This window comes from Rhinolophus ferrumequinum, chromosome 16, assembly GCF_004115265.2.
Source record: "Rhinolophus ferrumequinum isolate MPI-CBG mRhiFer1 chromosome 16, mRhiFer1_v1.p, whole genome shotgun sequence".
Taxonomy (NCBI): Eukaryota; Metazoa; Chordata; class Mammalia; order Chiroptera; family Rhinolophidae; genus Rhinolophus; species Rhinolophus ferrumequinum.
Genome location: NC_046299.1, coordinates 50584666 through 50603913, shown reverse-complemented (window position 1 = coordinate 50603913; position 19248 = coordinate 50584666). Strand labels below are relative to the sequence as shown.

General features: G+C 39.2%; 1 protein-coding gene across 3 annotated transcripts; it reads left to right on the top strand.

Annotated features, from left to right (window-relative positions):
* The first annotated feature begins 592 nt into the window (after positions 1–592).
* Positions 593–19248, top strand: PLA2G12B (phospholipase A2 group XIIB). Of its 3 annotated transcripts, none has more exons than XM_033131320.1 (4): positions 593–934; positions 12272–12360; positions 14991–15156; positions 17751–19234. In XM_033131320.1, exons 1-4 carry the CDS (start codon positions 724–726, stop codon positions 17870–17872), a joined length of 588 nt encoding a protein of 195 aa, XP_032987211.1. In that variant the 5' UTR covers positions 593–723; the 3' UTR covers positions 17873–19234. The 3 variants fall into 3 exon arrangements, with proteins under 3 accessions (XP_032987211.1, XP_032987212.1, XP_032987213.1); XM_033131321.1 differs by having other exon boundaries at positions 17754–19232; XM_033131322.1 differs by lacking the exon at positions 12272–12360 and having other exon boundaries at positions 776–934; positions 17751–19248.

Sequence of the window (19248 nt, the reverse complement as noted above, 5' to 3'; positions counted from 1 at the left end):
GTGGTTGAGAGGATGCGCTCCAACCAACTGAGCCATCCGGGAGCTCAGCGGTAGTTCAGCGGTAGTTCAGCTCAAGGTGCCGTGTTCAATCTTAGTTGCAGGGGGCGCTGCCCACCATCCCTTGTGGGACTCAAGGAATTGAACTGGCAACCTTGTGGTTGAGAGCCCACTGGCCCATGTGCGAATTGAACCAGCAGCCTTCAGAGTTAGGAGCACGGAGCTCTAACCGCCTGAGCCACCGGGCCGGCCCTCCTGAATTTTTTTATACATCCTCCTGAACCTCCCTAGAGACCATGTGCAGGTCACTGGCTTAGGGGTGGTAATAGGACCCCAGGACAAGCTCTTGGGTCAGGAGCCTGGCCCCGAAGGGCCAAGCTTGTAACTGACCAACAGGTTAACAAGCCGGTTGGGGGCAGAATTCCAGTGGCTGCACTGCTCATGCCTCCAGGAAGCTGAGCGACATTTCCCTCCTCCAGGCTCTGGAATCCACTTTGAAGTGCTCTCTCACTGGCCATTCCCCCAGTGCATAACCTTTGCCCTTTCTAATTGCCCTGATCTCATCCCAACCTCCATGGCTTTGTTTAAAGTCCACCTCTGGGGAACACACAGACTGAGGTTTCCAGATAACCCCTTTCTCAGTCCTGCCTCGCATCAGGCTGGCGGGCTGTGTACCTGGACTTCCTGGGACAGTGGCTGGGGTTTGAGCAGAGACCTGGCTACAGGATGAAGCTGCCCACCAGCTTCTTGCTTTTGTGGCTCAGCCTGGGGGGTGGCCTGGCACAGAGTGACACCAGCCCTGACACAGAGGAGTCCTATTCAGACTGGGGCCTTCGGCACATCCGGGGCAGCTTTGAATCCGTTAACGGCTACTTCGATTCCTTTCTGGAGCTACTAGGAGGGAAAAATGGAGTCTGTCAGTACAGGTGCCGGTACGGTGAGTGCACTGTTTCTCTTCCTATAAAAACTATTACTGGTGGACCTGCGAACAGCTGGTGCTGGGTCACAATCAGTCATACACTATTTGCTGTCATCCACCTCTTAGATTGGGCTGCCAGATTCAGCACATAAAAATATAAGACACCCAGTGAAATTTGAATGTCAAATAAATAACCAATAATGTGTTAATATACTTGAACTATTTGGGACACACTTATGCTGACAAATTATTGGTTTATCCAATAATTTATCCAAAATAAAATTGTGTATGATATCTACAGATTGCTCAGGGATGGTACTGGGGAACTCAGCTTTCCTAGTGTTGTTTTGTATGGAGCTGCTTGAAAGTCAGAGTTTATCAGAAACACTATTTGAAATGTTAAGACTTTAAGAGTGTTGACTGAGGTCTAGTGTGTTGGCATTGCTTCCAGTTTATATTTTGCTTTTTGTCCTACGAAGAAATGAATTCCCTCCTGAAATCACTAGTCTATAAAAGTGATAACTTTATGGATCAAATGAAGCACTTAGCTTCGCTGAGCTTTGTGTATTGTATCAGGCACACCAACTCCAAGAAGCTTTTCAAGACTTGCTCCCTGGGGCCATTTTAATAAGTTTGTTGTGAGGTGGTACTTCCAGAAAAGGCAGCATAGGTGGGGAGGGAGAATATGAGAGGTCTCTGTGAGGAGATCCTAGGGATGCAAACTGAGGCTGAACATTCAGAGAAAACCCTGCCGGGGGTGAAACAGCTTCCTCAGTCACTCTGTGCTAAGCTCAGAAGTGGCTTCTGCTGTTGCCCTAATGCTGTTCGCACCTTCCTTCCAGCTCTATCAGTCTCTAATGGGTATCAATCTGCTGATTGTCCCCTGAGAGCTGTCCCTACAGCCGCTGCCTCGACAGCAAGGTCAGGCCTTCAGTGGGTACCCTGACACTGCCCCTCAGGCCTGGTGCCAGATGTAGAATTGTGAATGGGCTGGAGCACTGCCTTGCCTCAGGTGTAGAGAGGGTACCTGGGAGCCAGGGTGCAGCCTGGTTGCCAAACAGGAGCCCTGGGGGCCAGTTCTTCCTTCCCTCTGCACCGAGTCCATGTAATGGGGACAGAGCGCAGAGTTCTAGACCTCACTGCTAGGAGGGAGGGGGCAACTTCAAAAGCACACATTGTCTCATATAGCATTGGTTTTACGGTTTAGTTTATCAAATGTTCCATCATGGGATTAGAGATAAACATGGAGAATCAGTTTAGCCTAGAAAGAAAACACTTGAGAAATGCTTTCTCCAAACACTCAACAGATAGAACTCAGCTTTGAGAGAGACTCAGAAAAGCTACACACTTGTCCCTCAAGCAGTGCCCTCACTCCCTTTTAGTCGGAAAATAGCTTCCTTAAAAACCGAGAGTGACCAGGAGGCAATGGATGGTTAACCACTGCTCCAGAACCAAGTTTTGCAACATAGAAATTTTAACCACATACGGATATAATGAGAAAGGATGCCGCGTCAGCTCTAGGAAGGTTCCACAGGGTAAAAAGCCTGGTCTATCTCAGGACTCACCTGCACCCCTAGCCATGTCTTTGTCCAAGGTGGGTTGGACCAAAACAGAGACGCCTTGTCACTGGACTGTGCTCGCCTAGTTTGCACGAATGGCGCAGGAAAGGAGTTAACTCAATTCACATATCAACAACATAGGTGCTCTTTTCCTTCCTAGAGGCAGCACAAGATTTAGGCCTGTGGTTCAGCAAATAGACAGCAGGGATTTATTTTTAGGAAAACAAGAATCAAATCTCTCCTTCTCTAGCAAAACAGCAGTAACAGATTTCAGCAAATTTCGGTTGCACTGGGCAGGGTCAGTGTCAGCAGCCACTGGTGGGGGTGGGAATAGTCAACAGAGATTGCAGGAAGGTAAATAACTCCACTTACTCCACAAAACAGAACCTGTTTAAAGGAGGGGCCTGAAAAACAGAGGAAACAAGAGGTTAAGCCTTGTTACCTTTGGAACCAAGTGGAGCCGAGAACCTGGAGGCTGTGCCCAAACGGTACAAAATATCTTCTCTGGTTGATTGTGAATCAAACATGCTTTCAAATAGATAACACCTAATAATTAACTGGCTCTATGCGTCGTCTGTTTGCTTTGAGTCCTGTACACAGTGCTTCTTTCTTTTAGGCAATGGTTCTCGAACTCACCTGAGCTTTAAGTCCTGTTGAGGGGCTTGTTCAAACCGTAGGCTGAGCCCCCACACCTCATGTTTCTGATTGGGTAGGTCTGCGGAGGGGCCAGGAAATTTGCATTTCTAAGAGTTCCCAGGTGATCCTCAGCTGCTGGTCCTGGGACCGCACTTTGAGGGAAAAAAATCCTGCTGTTATAGGCTGCAATCTTTTGCCAGAAGGAGCAATTAGCGACAATTAGTCTACAAGAAAAAACAAATTCTATTTTATAGGTATTTACTTACTACTAGAGTCAGACCTTGGAGACACAATAAAGCGAGTATCACAATAAAGTGAGTTGTAATCTTTTTGCTAGTAAAAAATACAACACCTGTGAAGCACCATAAAGTGAGGCGCCAATAAAAGGAGGTCTGCCTGCACTTAAACCAGTGGTTCTCAACCCTGGCCCTGCACTGAGGATCACCTGGGGGGCTTTAGAAACTCCTGCCACCCAAACAAATTAAATCAGAATGTCCGTGGGTGGGACCCAGACATGAGTATCATTAACATTTCCCAGGTAATTACAAAGTGCAGCCAAGGTTGGGAGCACTATTTAAGAGGTCATTCTTGGAGAACCTCAGCTCATAGGTTGCTCAGACAGGGAAAGGTGTGTTTGTATCCTGGTAGCCTACAATAGCGTGTCCACCTTGCTTTCCACACTTCTTTTATCTACAGCAATCCGTTTTCATGTCAACACACAAAATCTGGTCAAAGGAGCAGATTATAAATATAAGGAGATTCAGCACATCCCGTATCAATAGCCTACATAGGGCAACTGGTGTAAGGAGTCTGCACTGATGTGAGTGAGATTCCCTCGCCCAGAGGGATCCTGATACGGTGGGTTTGTGGTGGGACCCTGGAACTGCACAGGTGACCCCTGGACCAGACTGAGAGAAATACTACTGGAGAAATCATGGGTTTGAACTGGGGTGTGGTGGGGAATCCCGTTGTGAGTGACCGTAGGCAAGTTACCTAAGTCTCTCAACCTGTGTTTTCTCATGTTTATAAATAAAACTAAAAATACCTACTTTGTAAGATTGTTGTAAGAATTAAGGATAATACCGAGGGTACCAAAAAAAAGTATGCACATTTTAAGAAAGGAAAAAAACTATTAAAATTGTAATACTCAATATATACTGATAACAAAATTTGAATACAAGTCATGTTTGACGTCTGCAATTACAAGAGGTGCTCAAAGTGCTTACATCAGCATCCAGACACTTCTGATTATGGTAAACTACTGCTTGGCCAACGTTGACCAAAGTGTCCTCTTGTATACATTTTTTGGGCACTCCTGGTATATATAAAGAACTAGTGCTCTGTATGGAGCATCATAGGTACCAAACACATTTTATAAACATTATATGAAAGACAGTCTGGTGAACAGGTTACCTGTACATTCAGATTCTTCCAGTTCTGTTTCACCATAAAGTAACAAAACACAAACATTCGAGTGGCTGAACAACAGCCTCTCAGCTTCTGGAAGAAGTCATTGAATGATGGCTTACGTCTTCTGGGCCTTTATGAATGCTCTCGAGGAGGGTCTCAGGATGTCTGTTTTATAAATCATGATTAAAGATATTGTCTGTCCACACTGTCACACTTGGATAAAAGGACCTCATCATGAATTTCTTCTTGGGTTTAATTCTAGGAAACAGTGTCTTTAAATATCAGTCTTTTTTTTTTTTTTTTTAAATTTCAAGAAATCTGTTTGAAATCTTAGAGCAAAATTTTATGAACTTGTGAATTCATATATTCTTCCAGGGAAAGAATTCACAGCCTTCATCAGATTCTTCAGGGGGTCCACAGACTGACAAAAGAAAACAGCTACTGGCTTAGCGGCAAAATGGTTCCCATGCTACGGTGACCAACTGTTACGCTTTGCTGGGGACTGAGGGAAGGGGTGGGGGTTTCTGGGGCACGGGGCTTTCAGTACTAAAACAGGGACTGTCCCAGGAAAACCAGGGCAAGTTGGTCAGTCACCTTACCTCATGCAGTTAACTTAATCTGTTTTAGTGACTGAAATAGGGTATTGCGTCAATAAAATTGTCCCAGTTCTGCTTTGTTCCCTTGATGTATAACTCATGCTGTATTTGAGTATTTCTGGAAGTTAGCAGGATAGACATTTCAAATACATCAGTGCTCTGCCTCCTTAGTAGATCGCAAGTGGAGCACAGAGCTTCTTCTGCCGGAAACAGCTGGGTGGGGAGAGCGGACACACCCTCCAGGGAAGACTGAACCCTTGACCTGGGTAATAAAGCCCCAGAAGTTTTTACTGTTCTTTTCAATGACAAAACTGGGCCCTGGAGGCAGTGTACACAGCTGCAGGTAGGACTCTTGGGTTTTGTGGCTAACTCTCTTCCAAAATCACTCTGATTTTTCTTTTTTGTGTTTTAAGTGTTTTATGGTGTGTCACTTTATTCAGACGTTTTTAATTTTCATTTAAGATAAAGTCTGTCAATCTTTTTCTTTATGGCTTCTGATGTTTTTGCCTTGCTTAGAAAACCATCCTCACATCAAAATTACAAGAACATTGTTATTTTTTTTCTCTGGAAGCAGCCATAGCCATTAGGTAATAAGTGAGTGTTGCTGTGTTCCAATAAAACATTTTTATGGACAACTAAAATTTGAATTTCATATAATTTTCTAAATACTATCCTTGTTTTGACCATTTAAAAATATAAAAACCATTTTTATCTGGCAGGCTATACAAAAACAGGTGATGGGCCAGCCTTGGGCCATGTTTGCCAAGCCCTCAACTGCAGGAGCAAGTTGTCAGCCTCCCACGTCTATATATAACCAAAACCAGAAAATAAAGTTAACTTGTACACTACTGATGCCTAGACCCAAAACATCAGACTGTAAATACTCAACACAACTCAAAACTACTCAAACTATAATTTGAGCATATAGTATATTACTTCCACCTAGACTCAAACCATCAATCACCTTTTTCACAGAAATTGTACTTCGAGCTTTGTTCCTAAACAGAATTGCTGCAGCTATTATAAAATATTAAACACAATAAAAATAACCTTCATCAATAGCAGGCCAGGTGGGAAGTGTCTATAGTTGGCATTCCATTATCTTTCAAACTGGGACATCAGAGTTTTATCCTTTGTTAAGTTCTCAAGTGCCAAAAAGTCAGAGGGTAACCCAAGAACCTGCACTGAGTCTGCTGCAAAAGCCCTGTATCAGCAAAATTATTAAAGAGATACGTTTCACCATCAAATGTAGACATTTGTTTCTTCATTAAAATTTTTTTCTGATTTCTTTAAAGCTAGTATATGTACATTTGTAAAAGAACCATCCAAAAAAAAAATAAAATCATTATAATCTCACCTCCGACACTAAATACATATTTGATCATATGGCATAGTGTGATTATTTTCGTAACTGTAATTTGATTAATATTTAATACACTTTACCGATTCCTCCACTCCCAGTGCTTGTGACACACACACACACTGGGTTAGTAGAGTTATCAGTAGTAAGTTATATTTCTCAAGACCTTGCAAAAATAATACAGGGATTACTGGTGGGCTGGTAGACTCCATCAACAAGTACAGTACCTCTCCATTATAAATGAGAAACATTGGGTAAAAATAAAACATTTAAAAAAACCCACACACACTCAAGCTAGAATGAAATAAAGGGAAACCTTCAAGTTCCAGAAATAAACAGAAAACCCAGAGGCTAAGTGAGCTGGAGCTGACGCTGTGGCTGTAGCCCGTGGATTTTCAATCTGGAATGTACACAGATTCCGGGCTAAGGGTTGGGCAATGATGCTCATACAAAGAGAGGGAAAGTAACTTCACGTTTCCCAAGAACTGGGAAGTTGGAACTGGACAGTCTGCATAAAGCTTAGAGCCTGAGGAGCTGCCCGGTCTCTACCCTATATTCCAAGGAAGGAGCAAGGATGTTTTCCATCCACCTGGAGCTGGGACTTGAAGGAGAAATAGGGAACACCCACTAAAACAATCACTACCCCAAGCATATTCCATGCACAGGTGAGGAATCAGAGAAATTCACATAAATACTGGTGTCTCAAGTATCTTGAAACTCCCAGAGACACGGCAAAAGCAATTGAGGAACTACTTTGTATTATGTGACGCAGGGCACAGGAATCCTTTAGAAAAACAAGCCCTTCTGAAGATGAGCTCATACTAAAAAATTATACACCATGTGAAAAAATAACCCACCATAAGGAAGAGTCAGTAGACATTAAAATGAAAGGCTTATTCCAGGGAATGGAGAGAATAATATAATATATGAAAATAATATTATATATATATATACATATATATATAGTAACAAGAACATTTGAAATTACTGAAGAAATAAAAGGAATAGAAAACATAAAAAAACAATGAAAATTAATATACAGGTTTAAAAGATGCTAAGAAATGAAAATTATTATTATCAAAAGAAAAAACTCAGTGGATGGGTTAAATAGCAGATTAGTCAATCTAGAGAGAATTAGGAAAATGGAAAATAGATTTGATGAAGCTAGTCAAAATTCAGTATAGGGAGAGAAAAAGATGGAAAATATGAAAGAGAGGTTAAGATATCTGAAGGACAGGATTAAAAAGATTCCCCATTCAGTAATGAGTCCCAGAAGGAGAATTCTCCAAAGGTGAAAGAAACCCAAGTCTTCAGATTGTTCCAAGCAGGATAAGGATATACAATCCACATCTAGACACATTGTAGTGTAACTGTGAGTATATGGAGAAATTGGAACCCTTGTGCTTTGCTGGTGGGAATGTATTAGGTTGGTGCAAAAGTAATCGCGGTTTTTGCAATTATTTTTAACCTTTTAGACCACAATTACTTTTGCACCAACCAATAAAATAGTGCAGGTGCTAAAGAAAACATGTTGATAGTTCCTCAAAAAGTTAAACATAGAATTACTATATGAGCCAGCAATTCCACTCCTTAGTTATATGTACATCAAAGGATTGAAAACAAGTATCTAAACAAATACACATGCACAGTTGTTCATACCGTGTTTCCCCGAAAATAAGACCTAGCCGGATAATCAGCTCCAATGCGTCTTTTGGAGCAAAAATTAATACAAGACCCGGTATTATATTATGTTACATTACATTACATTATATTATATTATATTATATTATATTATATTATTATACCGAGTCTTATAGTAAAATAAGACCGGGTCTTATATTAATTTTTGCTCCAAAAGACGCATTAGAGCTGATTGTCCAGCTCGGTCTTATTTTTGGGGAAACACGGTAGCAGCACTTTTCACAATTGCCCAGAGATGGAAACAACCAAAATGTTCATCAATGAATGGATGAATAAACAAACTGTTGTATATCCAGAGTATAGAATATTATTCAGCCATAAAAAGGAATAAAGTACTGATACATGCTACAGAACAGACAAACCGCAAAAACGTTATGTTAAGTGAGAGAAGGCAGTCATAAAATGTTACAAATTGTATGATTTCATTTGTTTAATATCCAGAATAGGTAAATCCCTAGAAACAGGAAGCAGATTAGAGGTTGCCAGGGAATAGAAGGTGGGGCGAATGGGCATGGGCCTCCTTTGGAGGGTGACGAAAATGTTTTGGAACTAGACAGAGGTGATGGTTGCACAACATCATAAATGTATACTGAATGCCACTCAGTTGTACCCTTTACAATGGTTAAATTTATGTTTTGTGAATTTCACTTCATTAAAAAAGAAAATAGGTAAATTAGATTCATCAAAATTAAAAACTTTTGTTATTCAAAGAATACCATCAAAAAAGTAAAAAGACAAGCCACAGAGTAGGAGGAAATATTTGCACGATATACCTGACAAAGCACCTGTAGCCAGAATATATAAAGAACTCTTACAAATCAACAATAAAAAGACAAATAACCCAATTTTAAAATGGACAAAGACAAATAGACATTTTCCCAAGGAAGAGCTATGAATGGACAATAAGCACATGAACAATATTCAATAGTCACTAGGGAAATGCAAATCATGAGATACCACTTCACACCCACAAGGGTGACTATCATTAAAAAGATAGATAAGAACAAGTGTAGGCAGGACGTGGAGAATTTGGAACCTTTAAACACTGCTGGTGGAAATGCACAATTGTGCCACCGTTTTGGAAAAGTCTGACAGTTCCTCATAATGTTAGTTACCATATGATTCTGTAATTCTAATTCTATGGAAAATGAATATTGTCCACACAAAAACCAGTATACAAATGCCTGTAGCAGCATTATTCATAATAGTCAAAAAGTAGAAATAAACCAAATGTCTATCATATTTTCTGGCAATAAAAAGTAATAAAGTACTGATGTATGCCACAACATGGATGAAGATGGAAAATATAAAATAAACAGAAGCCAGACACAAAATGCCACATATTGTATGCTTTTATTTATGTGAAATGTCCAGAATAGGCAAATTTAAAAAGACAGAAAGTTGATTAGCAGTTGTGTAGGGCGGGGAGGAGAAAATGGAGAGTGACTGCTAATGGGTATTGGGTTTCTTTTTGGATGATAAAAATGTTCTAAAATTAGATTGTGGTAATGGTTGCACAACTCTGTGAATATGGTAAAGCCTATTGAATTATAAACATTAAATGGGTGAATGTATAATATGTAAATTATAACTCAAGAAAGTTTCATAGAAAAAAGTGTAATGAAAAAAGAGATCCAAATCATAATGGCAATCCCAATAGTTATGTATTGTTGATTAACAAATGACCCCTAAACTTAGTAGCTTACAATAACAAGCAATTATTGTATTGCACTGTTTCTGAGAGTGGCTCCGTTGGGTAGTTTTGGCTCTTGAATTTCTCATAAGGTTGTAATTGTGCTGTCAGCTGATGCTGCAGTCCCTGAAGATTTGACTGAAGCTGGACCGACTTCCAAACTCATGTGGCTGTTAGCAGAAGGTATTAGTTCTTTGCCACATGGACCTTTCCATGGAGCTGTTTGCAACATGGCTTCTCCCAGAGTGAGTGATGACAGAGGATGAGAGATAGAGCATGCAAGTCCAAGACAGAAGTTGTAGTCTTTTCTAACCTAATCTTGTAAGCAACATACTCCACTTCTGCCATGTTCCCTTGGTTACACAGACTACCCTGGGACAATACACAAGAGTATGAATACCAGGAAATAGGGATCACTGGGGCCATCTTGAACCACCATCTTATACACATGTTGTACCATAGCAACAAATACCCAAACTGACTGTGGTGGAGACTGCTCATTGTCCTCTAATATCCTTCCCCTTTTCTGTAGTAATAAGCCGCTCCTCCCAACTTTAAGCTGGGCGCACGGATGCCTCAACTGAATAAGAACTTCATTTCCATTGCCCACCTTTGCAACTAGGTGTTGCTATTTGATTAAGGTCTGGCCAAAGGGAGGTAAGAGGAAGTGATATGTGTAACATTAGGGAGTGTGTTTATTAAAGAGAGGGGTTATAACCCTTCTACCTTCTTCTTCCATCCTGCTGCTTATAATATGGATGTGTTGGCTGAAGCTCCATCTTGGACCACAAGAGCCAGGGCTACATTCTAGGGATGGTAGAGCAAAAAGCTAGAAGCAGACTGGGTTCCAGAAAAGTACAAATTCAGTATACCACCCTTATGATTTTTAACCTGGATTTTTATGAGATGTACTTTCTTGTGTAAGCATCTGAATAGTCCAGTATGTAGGAGATATAATAGATATGTGGAGAAAGCTATAACACTCTACTGAAAAACAAAAAAAAAGGCTAAGTAAATGGAAAGCTATTCTATGCCCATGTTTGGGAAGACAGAATATTCTAAGAAAGTCAGTTGTCTCCAAATTAATCTATAAATTCAATGTATGTCCAAGCAAAATCCTGACAATCTCTTTTAGGATGTACTAAGTTGACTCTAAAATTCACATGCAAGAATAATCAAGACAATTTTGAGAGATAAGAAGGAGAAAGAGCTATAAAGCTCAAACTTAGTATCTGAAAATTAAAACAGAAAGATGGGGTGCAAGGGAGCTCCAACTGTACTTGTAACATTTAATTAAGCAGAAAAAAATTATAGCACGTTTAGCAATGTTAACCTTTATTATGTTTGTGTAATGTGTTTATGTGTGTTTGTTTCTCTGAATTTTCTTCAGTTTTGAAATATTTCGTAATAAAAATAACTAAAAATAAAACACTTGGTAGGTGAAAATTAAAGAAAAGAAAGAAAAAAGAAATGTTACGTGCCTCACTCTGAGGATTAATTCTTAGCTTATTTCCTCAGTCTTATGCTATGTCTGTCGTGCGTTCTCCTAAAAAGGAGCAAAAGAATATGAAGGAACATGGGCTTCAGAGATAAACAGGAAATCTGGATTTACATCCTACTTCCCCCACTTACTATATGACTTAGCCCCATTTTCCTTATCTGGGTAATGGGATAAAAATACTCCCTGGATATGACTGTCCTGAGGTCATCTCAGGTCAAGATTATTTTTATCTATGATGACTACCATTGACACAACTGACAAAGCTTCCTTCTACATATTTGCAAGATCATAAAATAACTCAAAAGCCATGTAGGAGAAACCAAGAAATTCAAAGCTTTTAAGATATCTTCTACTTAGTTCTATGATACAAATACCTAAAATATTGCATGGGAGTGTTTTCTTTGCCCTTTGGTCAATAATGCTTTGTCTATATTTATGAAAACTTGCAAAATTTCCTTTCAGTTATTCTGGAAAATATTTTGCGGTACTATTATAATTCTGACTCCTGAAGTGTCTGATCAGGTAGAGCTCCTTTTTCTGTGCAAGGAGTGGTGCCTTACAGTAGATGCAGAAGTAAGAAACCTTGAGTTTTTGTTCGGTTTTGCCACAGACCTTCTCTTCGAAGTCATGCACTTAAGAAACATTAGAATTGTTAGGAAATAAATACTCATGAAAGTCTTCGAGGTTAGGAGAAAAAGGCCAAACTTGCTGACGGTCATTATTCTTTCATGACATCATTACCATCACCACCTAATTTGGTTGTGAATATCTGCTGAGGAACAAAGACTTTTAAAGGAAAAATTGAATATGCTTTTAGATCATTTTTCTTTGATGAAGGTTCCCAAATGCTTAATTTCTAAATATTTCTTACCGCTTCTTTCCTCTCTTTCTCCTGCTAGGAAAGGCACCAATGCCAAGACCTGGCTATAGGCCGCAGGAGCCCAATGGCTGCAGCTCCTACTTCCTGGGTCTCAAAGTACCAGAAAGTGTACGTACCATCACCATTATTTTCTTAGTTGATTAGCTTTAACTAAGACAAATCCAAGAGATATCACTGATGGAAGTGGTCACTTATAAAATATAGTTGAGCAATATAATAAATTGTTTTAAATTGGATACAGAGGAAGGAAGACAATTTTTTTTTTTAAGTATCTGATTTCCTTTTCTCCGAGGCAGCTGTCCCTAAGACAAGCCTTTTGAAATTACAGCTGCAAACATCAGTCGAGCTTTAGGGGATCAAACCTAACAATATGAAATAGATTTGAGAAGTCTGACTTATTTACGTTAGTGAGCCTTTCCAGGGCTGTGCTGGAGCCAGCTGGTACCGACCAGTGAGAGCTGATTGCTGTAGTATAGGCAGGACTTTTCACGTCGGTAGTGTCAAATCAGCTATGTTTGGAGTGTTAACACCATAGAAATCTGCAAATACCTACCTGCAACACACACGCACATCCAGCCGCTGGCTAAACATTTATCGTCACACTGCTGACCGTTTCTCAAACTGTTGGCCTCCCCTAAAAACAAGTAGTAAGTTAGTTTCTTTTAAGACTTCTTTAGAAAAGAGGTTTTATATAAAATGTAGGTAGTGGGGTTTCATATCCAAACTGTGATTTTGAATTATATCTTAATCAGGCTAAACTTCCCTTTTCTGATGATTCAGAAGATTTTACTTTGTAATGATTTGTCTAAGCAGCATAATGTTTATTCTTTTAACTAAAACCCTGCTCACCCATATGGCATTTTTGTACAACTTGGAAAAAGGTCCCCTTTTTCAAGACACTTTTTCTCCACTTGTCAGAAATTTATCTTAATATACTGATTTCATTACAAAGAAAACTTGACTGCTATTGGCTAGTTGTTTTTGTTAATAAATATATAAATCCATGATTTCTTGTGGGAAGGTGCCCCCTTAGATATGATGCTCTTGTGTAGTGCGCAACCTGCACAACTGTACTCCCAGCCTTGTCCTCAATCATTGAGAAGAAATCAGTGATTTCTTCTGTGTATCGACACAGAAGAAAGATAATCCTTTCAAATATATATTTATATTAGAATAACCACCTATTTTCAGCAAATATATTTTACTAGATATCAATTTAGTAGCTGGGGAAGTGGTAGGCACTCTCTTTTGAAAATAATGTCATTTGTTTATCGATACAACTATCATTAAGAACTAGTTCAAGAATTTCCCCTTTAGTTGAATTGAATGATAGCCTCTGTACTCATCTAATTCTCAGTTACTTCTGGTTGTGATATATTTTTTCATTTTAGGGGTGAAATACAAGCAAAATAGTTTACTTCAGATAGATATCAGGTGATGGGAATTTACCCAAAATTGCAGAGTCCAGGCTTTTGCCTAGTCTAATAATGAGTTAGATTATCTCTTAACATAATAATGTTTATTTGTTTGTTTTGCTAAAGGGGCATTTTAAACTGCCAATTTCCATATTCTGCTTTCAGTGGCCTTGGAATACAAGTTCGAATAAGAAAACACCTTAAGGACTCAAGGGGAAAGGATTTATAATAGCTGATAAATCAATCCCAATCATATCCTGAAACCAATTTTCACAAATTCCATCCAAGTCCAAGTTCTATTATTAGAAAAGCTGCAAAAGATTCCAAGATGCTCTACCTATGTCTAGAACCACCCTATTCTCATCTATTGTAGGCACCACAGAAAATTACTCTTTGTATCATGTTTCTTCCTTGCTTAAGAGTGTTTATCAAATCTAACTAGTTACTTTGGAAATCCAGGCTATCCATCAGCTAACCCTTCTCCCTAATTAATGAAAACTTTTTATATGTATTTCCCTGCTAAGACCCTTGAAAGACTAAACTAACTGACTTGTTCACATATGATTTGCTCATTATTTCCTTTCTTTACCTGCTATATTCTAAGTCTACCCCTGTCTCTATTAGTCCTTCATCCCATATTTTTTCAAATTCTCTAAAAAAAGTCCTGTGTGATACCTCTCTATAAATGGCATTCTATGAACTTTCTCAGTTTATGCCACAACATTTACAATTGTTTATAGGACACTTAAGAAGTGTGTGTGTGTGTGTGAATATTGCTGTTTGACCATGTCCCTTGTGGTCAGGCACTGTGGGTCCTATCTCAGACTCTGCTCCCAGCACAGACACATATACACACCCTTACAGAGGGCTGAAAGGGTTGGGTCTCTGATAAATGCTTGTGACCTCTTGATGAACTGAGGCTAAATTTTTTATACTTCTGAGCTTTGGAAGCCTTTGCTCAAACAAAATCTCACATAAGTTTCAGTTGAATTTGGAAGTCTTAAATCTCTGCTGTCTTGACTAACCTTCTGATTTCTATCTTCATCACCGTAGTGGCCTGTGAATTAGAAAACCTAAAAGATCTAAAAGAAAAAGAGCTAAAAGAAAACGAAGAAAACCAGGCGACTCAGAGTTATTACATCATGATAACTAAATCATGACCGAAACTTAGCATCCTGATGTGTCCTCTCAAGTCACTGTTGTTTCTCAGTTGATCTGAGTATGTAACAGGAATTTGAGAACTAGCTCATTATAACAACGTGGGCAAGGTTGCCTAAGGTCCTTGGTCTCAACGTGGCATTTTCTTCCTTCTCGTTTCCCCAGATGGACTTGGGCATTCCAGCAATGACCAAGTGCTGCAACCAGCTGGATGTCTGTTATGACACTTGCGGTGCCAACAAGTATCGCTGTGATGCAAAATTCCGGTGGTGCCTCCATTCTATCTGCTCTGACCTTAAGCGGAGCCTGGGCTTTGTCTCCAACGTGGAAGGTAGGTATCTTAAGGGCATCTACTTGTGAGCAGAGAGTTTTGTTTCTCCCTGTAGCCAGAGCCCCTTTACTCAAACAGGTCATCAAAGCTCACGGAATTTTATAGAACACTAAACAATGCAGGAAAAGGCCAAAGGAAGACGCTGGGCACTCTTTTGCTAAAGTTCTTGTTGTTTTGCCCAGGAACTGCTGGCGCCACTCCTGATGGATGGGGCCACACCAAAGCCTTCCCAGAGATATAAAAAAGTATCCTTTAAGACGGGAGAAAGAGTTGCCCAGTTGGCTTTAGTTGTCCATTCCACTGTTAAATAATTTTCCATATAAAAAATTATTCTGTATAGGACCACTTGGTTGGGCTTATGCCCCCTTTTTTTCTTATTTTATTCTCAGTCAGGGAAAGAATTTTTTAAAAACCTATCTCTTTTATTGTGTAGAGGTCTATATATACTTGAGGATAATTATTTTTAAACAACTGCTTACCTCTCCAATTTCTAGCACTGATTCTGTAATTTCTTTTTCCTAATTCGCTTTAGGAAAAGTTTTAATCCCTCAGTTTCTGAAGCCAGAACATTACATTCAGGTATTAGCATTATATATTTTTAGATGGTGATGTTTGAAAGTCAGGCTCATAAAGAGCTGACTCCATGCCACCGAGAAGGTCAGTAGAAAGTATCTTAGATCTTGTTCATAGATCAATGTCTAGACTGTTGTCATAAAGTGAATCTGTGAGGGTTTGAAAATATGACTAATTAATTAGGACCTGTAAAAGGGAGTATCACTCTATCTGTACCTACAAAGAGCGAGTAGTCCCTGCTGCTAATCTAGGGTTAGGTCAAGTTACTTCCTCCAAGCAACGTCCTATTGATTCTGTCTCCTAAATATCTCTGATAATTTGCCTGGTTATTGCAAATTAACCTAATTTCTGAGTCCCATCCAATTTATTTTCTCCATAGGGACTAGATATATTTTTATACCACACAAACCTTGTCATCTTCCTCTTCCTTAGGATTAAACCCACACACCTTAGAATGACATACATATCCCTTTCTCGTGCATCCCTAGCATATCTCTCCAACATCGACTTGCTTATTCCTGATTTCTCTCCTAATTTCTGCCATTCTGAATTACTTGGGTTGGTGACCCATATCTTTCCGCCTCTTCAGTTCCCTCTGCTTGGGACACTTTGATCATTCATTTTTTATTATTGTTGAAACAGTTTATCAATAGTGAAAAGCTGAAAGCTTTTCCTCTAAAATCAGGAACAAGATGGGGTGGCCGGTTAGCTCAGTTGGTTGGAGCGTGGTGGTGGTAGCACCAAGCTTGCCAGTTTGATCCCCACATGGGCCACTGTGAGCTGCACCACTGTGAGCTCCTTAAAAAATAAATTAATAAATAAATAATAAAATCAGGAACAAGACAATGCAGCCCACTCTCACCACTTCTATTCAACATAGTATATTGGAAGTCGGAGCCAGAGCAATTACGTAAGAAAAAGAAATAAAAGTCACCCAAATCGGAATGGAAGACATAAAACTGTCACTATTTGCAGATGACATGATATGATTATATATAGAAAACCGTAAAGACTCCATGAAAAAACTATTAGAACTAATAAACAAATCATTAAAGTTGCAGGATACAAAATCAATATACAAAAATCGTTGTGTTTCTATACAGTAATAATGAACTATCAGAAAGAGATTTAAAAAAAAAATCCCATGTATAATTGCATCAAAACGAATAAAATACCTAGGAATAAATTTAACCAAGGAGGTGAAGGACCTATACAATGAACACTGTAAGACAGTGATGAAAGAAATTCACAAATAAATAGAAAGATAGTCCATGCTCATGAATTAGAAGAATTAATATTGTTAAAAATGTCCATACTACCAAAAGCAATCTACAGATTCAACACAATCCCTATCAAAATTCCAATAGTAGGTGTTCTAAGATGCCTTCCATAATAACCCTTATCCCAAAGGGATAGAGACCCTTATTGTGGGCTCCCATACCATCTTGGGGTTATTTCCGTTATGGTGCAGTGTAACCATCTGTTTACCTGTCTATCCTGTCCACTTCTTTGTCCAAACTGTGAGGTTCTTGAGTTATCTCTTTGGTTTCTGTATTCCTGATGTCTAACAGAGTGGCTGACCAACATATTCAACAGGCACACATGTTTTTTTCGATGAGTGAAAGGTTATTCATCCCACCCTTGAGTAGGGAAAGCTATAGGAAACACAGTAGTCTTATCAGAGGGAGTATTCTGCAAAAATGGTAAAATTTCCACGGAGTGAGTACAGTGGTATGGGAAAATCTGATTGCTAACCATGGTTTTGACCTGGAGGCCGATAAAAGGAGGGCACCCCAAAGTGTATTCTGCTCTACTAAATTGGATGGAGTTCTTCTGAAAAATTTTCGTTTAAATATACACATACATATTCTTTTCTTTTTAATTCTGTTTTTGGATGACTGCCTCTACTTTCCTCTGGGTATCGTGACAATCTTGGAAATATATTGTGTCTTTAAAATTACTCATAATACTTGGGAGTAGTCTATATATTAACCTCTATATTTCTCTACATTTTCTTCAAGTAGCCTGTGATTCTTTGGTTGACACTGTCTTCAATACTGTATGGACCTTGGGCTGCCGACCCTTTATGAATAGTCAACGGGCAGCCTGCATCTGTGCAGAAGAGGACAAAGAAGAGTTATAAGGAAGAGGTGATTCTTTTTTTGGTTTTGAGTGACACCACAGCTGTCAGTCTTGGAGATGGTAGTGTGGCAGATGTGTCTCATCCTTTCTTCCAAAAGTTTGGGTACCACAAAGCAGGAGAAAGGAAATATTCTACAGCTGAAAAGTGCGTCCCATCCCCTGAGGAGAACTGGAGAAAAGACATGGAGTGATTTGAAGGCTATTCCTCACTTTAACACTGGTCTCCCCAACCAAGACACATTTGCCTGGAAATTCAGTTCTTAGTTTAAAGACTAAAATACTTGGATTCCTGGACTTGATAATTATACTCATAAGTGAAATTTTGGAGAGTCCAACCACTTGGGAGGCAATGACTTTCCTCTGGTCCGTGTGTGAGGTGCCAGTAATTATCTCACATTTAATAAAGTATACTTTTTAGAAAATTTGAAATGAGCTGAATGTATTCCATTATCACCAGTATGCTTCCATTTCACTTAGAAGAGAACAGAATCCAACCTGGTAAGTTCCACCAATGATAACAGTTATTTCCACTGGTGCTGAAAAGATAAGAACGGGTTGTCAGACGCTTACCTGATTAAAGCCAATGGAGGTGGTGATCAGATGGAGTTAGGTCTCTGAGTTTCCATTTTTTCCTTCAGTGAACTATTCCTGTTGATATTCCCAATTACTAGGTGGTCTTCATGTCATGATAAGATCTGAGAAGCACTTGGTAAAAACTGCCACAGAAGATAGCTAGGAAAAGTCCCTGAAATCTGAGGGGAGTGAGAGACAAATGGCCATTCCCTCAATAGTGGTTATCAACTCTGTGAATCACCTGAGGAGCATAACAAAACAAAGAATCTCTGAGGGTGGTATCTACATATAGGCATACCTTGGTTTATTGTGCTTGGCATTATTGTGCTTCACAGATGCTGCGTGTTTTACAAATCGAAGGCAAGACCTTCCACCAACAAAAAGATTACGACTCGCTATTTACCATTTGGCCCTTTACAGAAAAAGCTGGCCAACCCCTGATCTAGACCATTTTTCTCCTTTCCCTTCCTTTTGTTAATTCTACTGTTTCCATTAAGAATTGTTGATTGTAGCCATTTCTAAAAAGAAAAAAGAAGATAAACTGTGTTTTGATCTTATATAAAGTCATGAAATTAATTGGCATATTAAAAAATTGGAATTAACTGCATATAAAATTTATTTCTGTGGTTTATGATATTTATTTCAATAAAATGTATTAAACACCTACAAAACAGTATGGTATAATGTTATACCTTTTTCTATTGTCGTATCATTCTGAGGGCATAGAATGCCAAATAATAGGGTATGATACCAAATTTTAAGTTTGTCTACCATTCAGTCATTGAACCACTTAAATACATGTTA